The sequence below is a fragment of the Hyperolius riggenbachi genome, chromosome 5, assembly GCF_040937935.1.
Source record: "Hyperolius riggenbachi isolate aHypRig1 chromosome 5, aHypRig1.pri, whole genome shotgun sequence".
Lineage (NCBI taxonomy): Eukaryota > Metazoa > Chordata > Amphibia > Anura > Hyperoliidae > Hyperolius > Hyperolius riggenbachi.
In genome coordinates this window covers 446,287,240-446,302,579 of record NC_090650.1, presented here as the reverse complement: position 1 = coordinate 446,302,579, position 15,340 = coordinate 446,287,240, and the positions used below count along the sequence as shown (strand labels likewise).

Below are 15,340 nucleotides of genomic sequence, written 5' to 3'. Positions count from 1 at the left end.
CTGCCCTTAAAACGCTGCTTTGCGTCAAATCCAGATTTTTCCCGGGGACTTTTGGCATGTATCCCACTCCGCCATGCCCCCCTCCAGGTGTTAGACCCCTTGAAACATCTTTTCCATCACTTTTGTGGCCAGCATAATTTTTTTTTTTTCAAAGTTCGCCTCCCCATTGAAGTCTATTGCGGTTCGTGAACTTTAACGCGAACCGAACCTTCCGCGGAAGTTCGCGAACCCGGTTCGCGAACCTAAAATCGGAGGTTCGGCCCAACTCTACTGTCAGTGTGAAGTGGGCCTAACCCTTACAATTTAGGAATGTACTGTGATTTCTGCCCTTTAGAAACTAAAATACAACTGAGTAAACTACGTAATTTTTGGTGCAACTTTTGGCATGGATCCCCCTCCGGCATGCCCCAGTCCAGGTGTCAGACCTCTTGAAACAACTTTTCCATCACTTTTAGTTTCAAAATCTTTTATTAGGCACTCAAGTGCCAAAGTAGCAAAAGGAACATTACAACATAATATAACATATCTGTATTGTCCCAACATGGGCAACAGATATCATATAATACACATGGTATGAATTTTACATTTACGTTCTAGAAATGTCAGTTCTGGAAAGCGATAAAATGGTTGTAACAAAAACATTGAAATAGCATATGAATCATAAAAACATAAAAACATAAAAACAAAGCACGGTCAGATCTTTGTTATGGTCAGTTATAATTGAGAGTCTAGGAAGATTGTATATGGCCCGGGGTTCCGCAAACCCCCATTAGGTGAACCTTCTAACAGGGGGAGGGTGTGAGGTCCAGCAGTGCTTGGGTGCCTTTAGAGAGTTTATTGGTTGACCAGGGCTCCCGGACTTTTTGGAATTGGGGCATTCTATCGTTGATTGTGGCATTGATACGTTCGCAGGTCATTATAGAATTTATGCTATTGACTACTTGAAGGTAGGAGAGGTGTGGTGAAAGCCAGTTAGCTGCAATATGCGTTTTGGCAGCGCATGCAATGAATTGCACAAGTTTATGTTGGGCATATAGCATTGCCTTTGGCTTGTATCCTAGAAGAAATATTTTGGGGTCCAGTGTGATAGGTTTAGGAATTATGTTATTGATGAGGTGGCGTAGTCTTCCCCAGAGGCGAGACACCCTGGGGCAGGAAAACCAGATGTGATATAATGTGCCCGTAACCTTGCATCCTCTGAAGCAGAGTGGGCTTTTCGTTGGGTCTATTTGATGAAGCCTATGGGGGACCAGGTATATGCGATGTAGTAATCGTAGGTACACTTCCATATGTGTTGTTTGCAGACCCCCCCTAGATAAGGTCGACTTTTCCATCACTTTTGTGGCCAGAAACAGTGTTTATAGGTTTTAAAATTGGCCTGCCCATTGAAGTCTAAGGCAGTTCTCCAAATTCGTCTGTTCATGAACTTTCACTACAGTCCACAACCCCATATCAACGCAAAGTCTGAGTTTAGATTTGCCCTTTTTTTTTATAAAATCATTATTATATTGATTTTAAATATTGCTTTAGTGCACGACCAGCATATTATTTGACCAGAGCAGCTTTCAAGGACACCTGAGGTGAAAATAAACTAATTAAATAAACAATTGTATCTATCTTCCTTCTCCCAAACATGACTTTTTAAGATATTCCAGTTTTATTTTATATTTAAATCTACTTTTTATGTTTTTACTGTTTTATTGTTTTTGCTCAATGACGCATTCATTGAAGTATGACAGAGCTAAAAATCTATGAACTATTGGCCCCTTTTATCTCTTTACTGCTCTCAGAAGCCATTTTTGACTAGGAAAGTGTTTTATAGTTGGAATTTCTTATCAGTGAGGGTCACACTGTAGTCACTTCCTGTCTGAGTCAGGACTGAGTCAGCCACTTACATGCCTGATATTTAACTCTTTCAGGCAGAGAAAAAAACAAAGGAAAGCAGCCTAGTTAGTTGTGTGCTAGGCACTGTACATACACATGTCTATCTCATCATGTCACATGTCACTTCGGGTATCCTTTAAGGACAATCATCATGAAAAGCTGTAAAAATGTAAATCATACATATACATTTCTAGCAGAGTGAAATGCATTAGAAATGACTTGTTTCCTTTGTTGTTGCCACTTAATGTACAGTGCATTTCACTGTGGAAGAAATGTACATTTATTGTGTATATACTGTAAATGTTATCATTTTTTGTGACAGTGGTCCTTTAAGGTGGCCATACTGAATCCAATCAAATCAATTGATTTACCATTTATTTTAACAAAAATGATCGAATATATAGAAAAATCAAAAATATATATATTTTTTTTTTTAGATTAAGAAAATCGATTGATTTTTTTCCAAATATTTATTTTCTATAAATATCTGATTGGATGTTGAAAAAAAAATCAGATTGAATAAAATATTTAGTTTTTGTATTTTTCTGTTCTATTTTTTTTTTTAGTACTTTTTTAAAAAAATGTCAGCAAAATCAATTATAAGTTTATGTTATAGTGGTTCCATTTTTCAAATTCTTCTATCAAGTGGAAAAATCGACGGGATTTGTCGTGTTGAAAAATATTCAAACAAAAGATTGAGGTGTTTTAGGCGTCCTTTAATTCGCCATCTGTCAACTGAAGGAAGAAGTCAGATTATTTCATTCATTGCCCCTATTAAAGGGGACCTGAACTCAGAACTTCCTCTCTGCTCTGAAAGATACACAACAGCATCATAACTTTAAAGAAAAACATTTCTTTCTTACAGCTGATACACATCCTGAAATAAATCTGCAGTGTGTCTACTTCCTGCTTTCATGGAAGCAGGCAAAGGGTTAACACCCTGTGCTTTCAAATGAGCTTATCTGCCTTATTTGCCATGGCAGTCAGGTGACACAGGGGAGAGATCAAATTACAACTTGTGATTAGTCACAGATGAGGGGGAATTAGACATGCTGAACTCCCTAAATACACACAGGGTGCCCTTCTCTCTCTCTTTTCCTTCTGTCCTGTGCAAGAGTTCAGTCTCCATTGAATTTCACACTCAGCTTCGATTCTCGCCCCCTCCCCCTCCACAACTGATTACTTGCTTTATCAAATGCTCCAATTACCACCGAAGGCAGAGGCAGAAGGTGGTGCATTTACCGCCTGTGAGCTGCTGCCGTGCACCGGTTGGCACAGGTGGTGGAGAGCCGTCCCCCCATAGAGTCACATGTGCGTGTGACCACGCCCTTGCTCACATACAGCATGTCACGGTATTTGCCTCAGAGTAACACCCCCCTGTGACAGACGTGTAGGCTTAAGGTAGCCATACACTGGTCGATTTGCCATCAGATTCGACCAACAGATAGATCCCTCTCTGATCGAATCTGATCAGAGAGGGATCGTATGGCTACCTTTACTGTAAACAGATTGTGAACCGATTTCAGCCTGAAACCGTTCACAATCTGTTGTGGTGGTGCTGCTGCTGCTCTCCCCGCCCGCATACATTACCTGCTCCGCCGGCGCGACTCCAGTCCCCAGGTCTCCGCTGCTCCGTCTCCGCTCTGGACTCCGGCCCCGGCATACTTTACTTCTTCCTGCCCGGCAGGAAGTTTAAACAGTAGAGCGCCCTCTACTGTTTAAACTTCCTGCCGGGCCGGAGGAACTGAAGCATGCCGGAGACCAGACTGGAGCAGCGGTGACCGGGGGTAGTCGTGCCGGCGGAGCAGGTATTGTATGCGGGCTCTATTGCGTCGGTCGTCGGGCAATCGAATGCCGCTAGCGACGCGCTCCCTACCCGCGGGCGATCAGTGGTAATTTTCCGCACGAAGCGATCGACGGGATCCGACAAAATGGATAGAAATTCGGCGTGTAGCGCGAACGATTGGCAGCAGATTCGATCCCAGTGATCGAATCTGCTATCGAAACGGCGGCAAATCGGGCCAGTGTATGGCCAGCTTTTCAGACGCTGCCACCTCTGCATGACATTACATGGGAATATTGCTCGCTGCCAGGAGGATGAACCACCCATCAGCCTCTCACATGAAAGAGCCCTTGGGAAGAGCTGTCGCCCTATTCACAAGCTAATTATGTAAATGAACTCACAGGAAGTGCTGTGGAGATTTTCAGACTTTCTCCATCATGTCTTCTTATTTCTCAACAGATCGATTGTAGAGGAATGAGCCCGATTGGGGCAGACTTAATCAGAGGTGCTGTACGTGTGTGCAGGCGATCAATGCTCGCCAAGCTGTATGCGGTCTCCTTATAACTCCGCTATTTTCAGAATATCGCTCCCTATCAGCTCTTATAGGGTGTCCATATTTTGATTTCCAAAAAAGAGGACGATCACAACAGCATGTGGGCGTGGTCATGGGTGGGGCCAAATATACAAGACCTTAGCAGTGTGCTGTCCAACTTCGCGGGCATGGAGGGCCGTTTTTTTCTCCAGACCACATGGTGGTGGAGGGCCGGCCGACCACAAAATGCAATCAGATTCGCAGAAGATTTCCCCACAAAATGCAATAAAATCACACAGGCAGGTGACCAATGACAATCATGGTGAGAACTCCAGAGAAGTCTGTAACAACCATGCTAGTTAAGCACAATGATTTAGTATTCTGGCAGAACTGGATGGCTGTATGTCTTCTGTTCATCCTAAACCTGTAACTGCTGAGAAAAGACAAGTGAAACATGCTGTACTGAACGTTTTGCCATTCATTTGCCCATACTGAAAGCTGGATATCTCAGTGATTTAACTGAACACTTTGGGGTTAATTTAACTAACAAAGGTGTTTGAGATGAAGTGCAGGAAAACAGGAGGCTCTGCCAGTCTCTCACACAAGTCAGAAAGCAGCCCTCCTGGAGTCTAGGGACTGTCACAAACTTGTCAACTTTTTTTACACCTTATCCACACATGCAGTCATTATTTTTATAACAATGGGGAGAGACTAGACAGATATTTGCCCAGGGACCCTCCAGGCAAGCTCTGAGTCATGCTGTGTATATTTACCAGCTTGCCTGCCCTCTATTTGCACTTTTATCAGCTAGCCTAGTGTTTCACATTGCCTTACAACAACAAACCTGAATACACCAGACCTGCCCTAAATCACTGAATGAAAGGAGACCTGGGGGGAGATTGCCCCCCTTCCCCCTGGCCAGTCTGCCCCTGACTCACACACTGAACACACACAGGCACTCAGGAAGAAGCTGCAGTTCCTGTTTCTTCCAGACATCTGCTGTGAACCGAATCGTTCATTGTAATGATCCGGATGATTCGACTCACAAAAAAGATCCAAATCGTTCATGATCCGGACCACATTACCGCCCAGCTGATAGGCTCTGGGGAAAACACTGGACTAAGTCTTGGCCTCGGATCCCAGAGAGTCGGCTGTGTTCGGCTCTCTTCACCCGGACATTTCAAAAACCCGTGAGGACGGCCAGGACAGGTCTGAAAAAGTTGACCTGTCCGGGCAAAAGAGGACGCCTGGTCAGCCTAGGCTCTTATGGTATTATTGCTACATTATTTGTTTCTGGGTCTACCTCTAATCTTTTCCTTCTCCTCCCAGCACGACCATCACACTCGTATATTTATTAGAGGAATTATTTAATCTCCATACAAAGACTCTGAATTCTATCTAGTTCATTGCTCAGTTTCTATGACAACCAAGAAGTCTGTGTGAAGATTTACTCCAGAGAGGCCTGCGCTCCTCACATCTCCGATCGTGCCTGAGACCCCCCAAATTGACCGCACAAGCCCGCTGCCTGGGTGTCACCATGGACTCGACCATCTCTTTCGTACCCCACATCCAAACCATTGCTAAGGCATGCAAAATCCATTTATGCAACATCTTCATGATCCGCCCCTTCCTGACCCCAGACACTGCCAAACTCCTCGTCCATGCCCTCATCATCTCCCGCCTGGACTACTGCAACACCCTCTTGTCAGTCCTCCCTCTGAACCGGACACTGCCAAACTCCTCCTCCATGCTCTCATCATCTCCCACCATGACTATCGCAACCCCTTCTGTCAGGCCTCCCTCTGACCCTAGACACTGCCAAACAAACTCCTCATTCACGCCCTCATCATCTCCCGCCTGGACTATGGCAACACCCACCTGTCGGTCCTCCCTCTGACCCTGGACACTGACAAACTCCTTGTCCATGCCTTCATCATCTCCCACCTGGATTACTGCATCACCCTCCTATCAGACCTTTCTCTGACCCCAGACAGATACTGCCAAACTTCTCCTCCATGCTCTCATTATCTCCTTCCTGGACTACTGCAACACCCTCCTGTCAGGCCTCCCGTTGAACCGCATCACCCTCCTACTTTCCATCATGAACGCAGCAGCCAGACTAATGTACTCCTCCCATCGTACCATTTCCATGACTCCCCTAAGCAAATCCATCCACTGGCTCCTGATCTGCTTCAAGATCTTTCCCCACCTTCATCTCTGACCTGTTCAGTAGATACACACCTGGCTGCCCACTTTAATCCTCCAACGACCTCCTCCTAATCACCTTACGCATCTCGCATTCCCATGTACGACTGCAGAACTTCAATAGTGCTGCCCCCATCCTGTGGAACTCTCTCCCACTGCCCATCAGGCTTGCCTTGCCCCCTCCTTCAACACCTTCAAACAGGTCCTTAAAACTAACTGCAGTCACTAACTGCAGTCAACTTTCAACTATTAAGCACAAAAAAAACCTCACCTCTTCAAGAAGGTCTACCCCAACTCTTTAAAGAGACATTTAAGCCAGAAATAAAAAATCAGTTTTTCTTGCCTGGGGCTCCTACCAGCCCCCTCCAGCCATCCCGTGCCCTCGTAGTCACTCACAGAGCCTCTGGTCCCCCGCCACCAGCTAGTTTCGTTTTCGCTGAAAGGCCCTGACAGGGAGTCGGCGGGCTTTCTGCACCTGCGCAGGCCTGGCCATGCGTATCCTTCTTCATGTTCCCCTCCTCAATAGCGTCCTGCACAGGCGCAGGACGATATTGTGGACTGGATGTGAAGAAAAACAGTCCTGTCGGGCCTGTCATCAAAAACGAAACTAGCTGGCGGCGGGGGACTGGAGGCTCCGTGAGTGACTGCGAGGGCACGGGACGGCTGCAGGGGGCTGGTAGAAGCAGAACTAGCTGGTGGCGGGGGACTGGAGGCTCTGTGAGTGACTGCGAGGGCACAGGACGGCTGGAGGGGGCTGGTAGAAGCAGAACTAGCTGGTGGCGGGGGAGTGGAGGCTCCGTGAGTGACTGCGAGGGCACAGGATGGCTGGAGGGGGCTGGTAGAAGCAGAACTAGCTGGTGGCGGGGGAGTGGAGCAGCAGTGAGTGACTGCGAGGGCACAGGACGGCTGGAGGGGGCTGGTAGAAGCAGAACTAGCTGGTGGCGGGGGACTGGAGCAGCAGTGAGTGACTACGAGGGCACAGGATGGCTGCATGGGGCTGGTAGAAGCAGTAGTAGCTGGTGGCGGGGGACTGGAGCAGCAGTGAGTGACTACGAGAGCACAGGATGGCTGCATGGGGCTGGTAGAAGCAGAACTAGCTGGTGGCGGGGGACTGGAGCAGCAGTGAGTGACTACGAGAGCACAGGATGGCTGCATGGGGCTGGTAGAAGCAGAACTAGCTGGTGGCGGGGGACTGGAGGCTCCGTGAGTGAGGCGGAAAGATTCGCACTTGCAGTAAATAATTAAGGACAGGGGTTTGCTGAGACATTGGCCTCCATTCACGATATTGTGTGGTCAAGTAATGTGTAACGAAAAATTACCAATTGTGGTAATTACCGTTTTTTTTCCACGTTCACAATTTTTTTTCCAAGTGTGAGTAAAGGTTGGTAAAAAAAGTGTGATAAGACGGTGGTAATAGTGAAAAAAAAATGTTCATTAAAAATGCGGAATAAGCGTGTAAAATATAATTTTCTGTGGACAAAGTCCAGCAAACACAGCTCAGAAGGCTCTAGATTACAATTGGATATGAAGCAAAAAATACCGCCAGGTGATAAAAAATCGGTAATTAAGGATGAAATTATGTTTTCTTTTTAATTACGAAGATTATTTTTTGCGAAATTTACCTCTAAAATAACGATTTTTTACCGACATGCTTCCGCACATTTATCCCTTTTTTCGCACTTCTTCAGCAAACAGTAATTTCAGGTGGAAAACATTGTGAATGTGGACACGGTCGTACGTCAGTCGGTCATTTTCCAACGTTTCGTTTGCGAATGCGGTAACTCATTGTGAATAGAGGCCAAAGTATGCAGAAGCACAAATATGAAAGGGGCGGCTTGACTCCTACAAATAGCAGCACTCAGTTGTTTAGTCAGAAAGCTATCACAATACTTTATCACAAAGATGGTCCCGCAATCGCTGGATTCTGCGATTCTTGTCGTGATCGCGCTCCATTCCCAGAAGATATACGGTACGTCGCAATGGCGGCTAGTGGAAATTGCTGCTTGTGCGATCGCAATGCAGTGTGGGGCCCGAACCAGCAGTAATCAGGCAGCAACTGTGGACTACCTATTAAAATCCCTGCCGTAGTTTGGAAGTTGCCAGAGCTTAAAGAAATCAACTTCATCCCAATCAGTAGCTGATACCCCCTTTCCCATGAGAAATCTTTACCTTTTCCCATCAGGAGGGTCTGTATGGCTGATATTGTGGTAATCCCTCCCACAGTGTGATGTCATGACCATGGTCAACTGTCAGAACTAAACATGTCACCACCAGTGATATTTCAGAATGTAAATCAGGGAGAAAGATTTTACAATGAGCAAACACTGATCAAATCATTTATAAATACGTTTTTCATTAAGGGCCCGTTTCTACTAGAGCCGCATGTGTCTGCGAGACGCGCACGGCACTTCCGGGTCTGCGGATACGTCGCTGAGGAATTCCAGCAGCCGTGCCATGCATGGCTATGGGATTCGCACAAATTCGGATGGAAATTGTGGCTGAATCGCTAACGCAAGCGATTCGGCCAGCAGTGCCATTGTTCTCTATGGCAGAGCTTCCCTGCGTGATTTGCCTGCGGGGAAACTCTGCGGATTCGGAGTGAAAACCGCTCTGGTGGAAACGGGCCCTAAACTACCTCTATAAAGGACAACTGAAGCGAGAGAGATATGGGGGCTGCCATATTTGTTTCCTTTTAAGCAATACAAGATGCCTGGCTGTCCTGCTGATCCTCTGCCTCTAATATGTTTAGTCACTAGTCTGTATATTTTGTTGCCTGATCTGATCATTTTCTCTATTGAAAAGTAAAAATATTTAGACACTTGACACGCCCCCACAACAGTTTCCATCACGCCCCCAGCCACACCTCCCATCACGCCCCCAGCCACACCTCCCATCACGCCCCCAGCTTTTCTCCCATCACGCCCCCACCACACCTCCCATCACTCACCAGCCACATCTACCATCACACCCTTGCCACAGTTCCCATCATCCGCCAGCCACACCTTCCATCACCCACCAGCCACACCTCCCATCACGCCCCGTCACACCTCCCATCATCCCCCAAGCCACACCTCCTATCATGCCCCCAGCCACATCTCTCATCACCCCCCTTGCCACAAGTACCCATCACCCTCCAGTCAGTCCTCCCATCACGCCCCAGCCACACCTCCCACCATGCCCCCACCTCACCTCCCATCAGCCCCTCAGTCACACCTCCCATCACACCCCCGCCACAGTTCCCATCATCCACCAGCCACACCTTCCATCACCCCAGCCACACCTCCCATCACTCACCAGCCACACCTCCCATCACACCCCTGCCACAGTTCCCATCATCCGCCAGCCACACCTCCCATCACGAACCCATCACACCTCCCATCATCCCCCAAGCCACACCTCCCATCATGCCCCCAGCCACATCTCTCATCACCCCCCTTGCCACAAGTACCCATCACCCTCCAGTCAATCCTCCCATTACGCCCCAGCCACACCTCCCATTAGGCCACTGCCACAGTTCCCATCATCAACCCCTAACTACAGTTCCCATCAACTCCCAGTCACACCTCCAACCATGCTCCCAGCCACACCTCCCATCACACCCCAGCCACAGTTACCATCATGCGCCTGGCTGCCACACCAACCTATCACCCCCCAGCCACACCTCCCATCACACCCCAGCCACAGTTACCATCATGCGCCTGGCTGCCACACCGACCTATCACGCCCCTGCCACACCTCCCATTACACCCCAGCCTCACCTCCCATCAACCCCTAGCCACACCTCCTATCACGCCCCCACCACATGTACCCATCATGCTCCAGCCACACCTCCCATAACCCTCCAGCCACACCTACCACCATGCCCCAGCCACACCTCCCATCATACCAACCATGGGGAATTAGGGAAGAAATATGTATTTTCCATTTTTTTTAATGATTCCTTTTCCATTATACTGAACTAGCATGTGAAATCAAAAAGTGCATTGATGTAGAGGAGGAGTATGTGTTTACTTCAACCTAAATGTTGTTTTTAGTATAGAATATGAATGGATCTACCAGGAGCAAAGCGCAATATAAATCTTCTTTGTCTGTGTCTGTCTATTGACCTGTACATCACACATGTGATCAGCAGTTGGCAGTCCTGCTGTTACTGAGACCAGGCAGCCGTCACTCCAGGAGTGGGGTTGTTAAATATTCATGTCATTTCTTGGATGTACCAGAACAGCCCCATGAGGGATAGCAAGGCAAGCTGATCAGGTGGTAAGCCTGCATACTGCCCACTAACATTACAGCTATGATTACTCCAGGGGCGGATGATCTAACACAGCTTCATGTGGCTGGGCCCTGCACCCCTTAACAATACACCACTGCTGCATCGTATACTGTCCACTAACATTACAGCCTTCCGCTATGAGGGGCCGATGTACTAACATAGCTTCATGTGGCTGGGCCCTGCACCCCCTAACACTACACCACTGCTGCATCGTATACTGTCCACTAACATTACAGCCATCCGCTATGAGGGGCCGATGTACTAACATAGCTTCATGTGGCTGGGCCCTGCACCCCCTAACACTACGCAACTGCTGCATCGTATACTGTCCACTAACATTACAGCCATCCGCTATGAGGGGCCGATGTACTAACATAGCTTCATGTGGCTGGGCCCTGCACCCCCTAACACTACACCACTGCTGCATCATATACTGTCCACTAACATTACAGCCATCCGCTATGAGGGGCCGATGTACTAACATAGCTTCATGTGGCTGGGCCCTGCACCCCCTAACACTACACCACTGCTGCATCGTATACTGTCCACTAACATTACAGCCATCCGCTATGAGGGGCCGATGTACTAACACAGCTTCATGTGGCTGGGCCCTGCACCCCCTAACACTACACCACTGCTGCATCATATACTGTCCACTAACATTACAGCCATCCGCTATGAGGGGCCGATGTACTAACATAGCTTCATGTGGCTGGGCCCTGCACCCCCTAACACTACACCACTGCTGCATCGTATACTGTCCACTAACATTACAGCCATCCGCTATGAGGGGCCGATGTACTAACATAGCTTCATGTGGCTGGGCCCTGCACCCCCTAACACTACACCACTGCTGCATCATATACTGTCCACTAACATTACAGCCATCCGCTATGAGGGGCCGATGTACTAACATAGCTTCATGTGGCTGGGCCCTGCACCCCCTAACACTACACCACTGCTGCATCGTATAATGTCCACTAACATTACAGCCATCCGCTATGAGGGGCCGATGTACTAACACAGCTTCATGTGGCTGGGCCCTGCACCCCCTAACACTACACCACTGCTGCATCGTATACTGTCCACTAACATTACAGCCATCCGCTATGAGGGGCCGATGTACTAACATAGCTTCATGTGGCTGGGCCCTACACCCCCTAACACTACACCACTGCTGCATCGTATACTGTCCACTAACATTACAGCCATCCGCTATGAGGGGCCGATGTACTAACACAGCTTCATGTGGCTGGGCCCTGCACCCCCTAACACTACACCACTGCTGCATCGTATACTGTCCACTAACATTACAGCCATCCGCTATGAGGGGCCGATGTACTAACATAGCTTCATGTGGCTGGGCCCTGCACCCCCTAACACTACGCAACTGCTGCATCGTATACGGTTCACTGACTTTACAGCGGTTTGCTATGTTTACTCCAGGGACCGATGACCTCACATAGCTTCATGTGGTTGGGCCTCGGCACCTATTGGTAACATTGTTTACATAGAGTGGAAAGCCATACGGCAAAGATTATTTACATTACGGTGATCTCATCTACATATCCCTCTATGAAGAAATATTACAAATAATAAATGCTGTCTTTGCATGATGATGATAATGATGATAAGATAACTCGTCACCAAACCCTCCAATCATCACAGAACCATCAGTGTCCTCCTATCTGTGTCTGATGTTCAGTCCTTGGTAGAAACCAGGATATTGGTCCATAAGCCATGATTTGTTTTGTGGTTCCTCAGTATACAGGATTCTCAAAGTCGGCCCTCTGCACGCCCACCACAAGACCCCCGAATGCTCCACTCTGTGTGTACAGTTTCACTGACCACAAGACCCCCAAATGGTCCGCTCTATGGATTTAGCTTCACTCCCCCCACAAGACCCCCCCCCCCCCCCCAAAATGGTCCGCTCTATGGATTTAGCTTCAACCCCCCCCTGAATTGTACACTCTATGGATATTTTGGTTTCTCTGACATTCCTCCTCTATTTTTGGGAAGAGCAAAGGATCCTACCAGAACCCCACTGCAATGGCATCTGTATCACATCCCTGACACTTACCTGTCCTGGTGGGTCTCCAGCTGCTTTCCCTCCTGAGGGCAGCTTCCTGAAGAAGGTGTAGATGATGTAGACCAGCAAGGAGTAGAAGGCGTACATGCTGAGAGATGTAGTCCTCCTTGATCAGATGAGGTGTAGAGCAGCTCTGAACATAACAGAGAAATGACTGAGATTACAGATCAGACACAGCGGGGAGCTGAGAACACAGAGCTGAGTGTGGGGAAGGATCTTGCTGGGATGGGGATGGAGTGTTTGTTATTGATCTATGTATGGATAGGCAGAAAGCAGAACAAGGTCTCCAGAGCAGCGTTGTATTTTCTGTATCCCCATAACAGATGTCAAAGCCATCCATCCATCCATCCAATCATCCATCCAACCAGTCATCCATCCATCCATGGAGAGAGGAGAACATACCGTCTTGCTGCACCTTCCATCCCGTCCATCACTCTGCTCCTCTCTCTGCTATTCCACCATCCTCCTTCTCCTCCTCCTCAATACACACCAGGCAGGAGGCTCTGTCCAATCCTATACTGGGATCTCAGCAGTAGATGGAGCCAGACTGACTGCAATGCTATAGCACACAGCTATAATCTGCCTATTCTACTCACTGTGGCCACCAGGCCTGGAGACCTTCATGTATAGAGAAAGTGAGACATACATTTCTAGAGAAGTGAATCAGGTCTGCTCACCTAGAAGACTGCTGCTATCACAGGCATTGCTATAGATGAAGATCGCTGGCAGACTCTGAACACCAGCCAAGGCTGAGGAAATAATCATTCTATGGAAAATGGGGAGGTCATATTCAGGAGGTGGGAAGGAAAGGCCATAGACTAGATACTTTGGTCCGCAGAAACACACAATATCGATTGTTTGGTTCATGATTTTCAGATGAACTTTTGTTGCTTCAACTACTAATGGCCATTCTCGGCCAAATATCTGATGGGACAGCTATTTTTAAGGTGGCCACTAACGATCCAATTTCTAGCGAAAAATCGTTCGAGCGATCAGGTAATTCTGGAAGTAAAATCGTTCACCACACTTTAAATGAACCAATCTTTGCTTCGTATCTATCATAACAGACAAGAAGATCCAAATTTTCGTTCGACAAAAATTAAATTGGATAACTTTTTTTTATAATCGTTTGTAATAGATTGTACCCATCAATGGAGATTATTTACAACTAATACGATTAGAGTTTTTGATCGCTCGAATGATTTTTCGCTAGAAATTGGACTGTTAGTGGCCACCTTTAGGCTGAGGTGGGGTAGAGCGGAGTGTAGTCACGGCAAACCCACCGGTGGGGGACAAAGAGACTAATCACCGCTGCACCGGCACACTGCCATGACCCCACCAGCACACCATCCACACACCACCAACCAGACTGTCAGATGTAGCCTCATACACACAATAGATCATAGTCATCCGAAACAAGCGAAAAATAAATGTCAACCATTTCTCATCAGAATAAAAAGCCTGGTACACACTTTCAATTATGATTGGCCAATCACTGGCCAATTTTACTCTCCATAGTGCAGAACATGCTGGGGAGGGAGCAGTATGTGCTGTACTATGGAGAGGGGAGAGGAGCAGCATGTACTGTACTATGGAGAGGGGAGGAGCAGCATGTACTGTACTATGGAGAGGGGAGGAGCTGCATGTACTGTAGTATGGAGAGGGGAGGAGCAGCATGTACTGTACTGTGGAGAGGGGAGGGGCAGTATGTGCTGTACTATGGAGAGGGGAGGAGCAGCATGTTCTGTACTATGGAGAGGAGAGGAGCAGCATGTACTGTACTATGGAGAGGAGAGGAGCAGCATGTACTGTGCTATGGAGAGGGGAGAGAGCAGCATGTACTGTACTATGGAGAGGGGAGAGGAGCAGCATGTACTGTACTATGGAGAGGGGAGAGAGCAGCATGTACTGTACTATGGAGAGGGGAGGAGCAGCATGTACTGTACTATGGAGAGGGGAGGAGCAGCATGTACTGTGCTATGGAGAGGGGAGAGGAGCAGCATGACTGTACTATGGAGAGGGGAGGGAGCAGCATGACTGTACTATGGAGAGGGGAGGAGCAGCATGTACTGTACTATGGAGAGGGGAGGAGCAGCATGTACTGTATGGAGAGGGGAGAGGAGCAGTATGTGCTGTACTATGGAGAGGGGAGGAGCAGCATGTACTGTACTATGGAGAGGGGAGAGGGGCAGCATGTACTGTACTATGGAGAGGGTAGGAGCAGCATGTACTGTACTATGGAGAGGGGAGGAGCAGCATGTACTGTACTATGGAGAGGGGAGGGGCAGCATATACTGTGCTATGGAGAGGGGAGGAGCAGCATGTACTGTGCTATGGAGAGGGGAGGAGCAGCATGTACTGTACTATGGAGAGGGGAGGGGCAGCATGTACTGTACTATGGAGAGGGGAGGAGCAGCATGTACTGCACTATGGAGAGGGGAGAGGAGCAGTATGTACTGTACTATGGAGAGGGGAGGAGCAGCATGTGCTGTACTATGGAGAGGGGAAGAGAAGCATGTTCTGTGCAATGGAGAGGGGAGGGGCAGCTTGTACTGTACTATGGAGAGGGGAGGA

At 48.0% G+C, this 15,340-nt stretch overlaps 1 protein-coding gene across 3 annotated transcripts in view; it reads right to left on the bottom strand.

The window, feature by feature from the left end:
• KIFC2 (kinesin family member C2) overlaps positions 1 to 13,243 on the bottom strand; it is a 91,600-nt gene extending 78,357 nt beyond the window's left edge. For all 3 annotated transcript variants that reach the window (XR_011020993.1, XM_068238181.1, XM_068238182.1), the window contains exons 1-2: positions 13,169 to 13,243; positions 12,758 to 12,899 (exon numbers count right to left, since the gene is read on the bottom strand). Coding sequence is in view for 2 of the 3 variants with exons in the window: in XM_068238181.1 (XP_068094282.1) it covers positions 12,758 to 12,853 (96 nt within the window). In the remaining variant the exon portion in view is untranslated. The remainder of the gene's footprint in view (positions 1 to 12,757; positions 12,900 to 13,168) is intronic.
• Between the last annotated feature and the right edge of the window lie 2,097 nt (positions 13,244 to 15,340).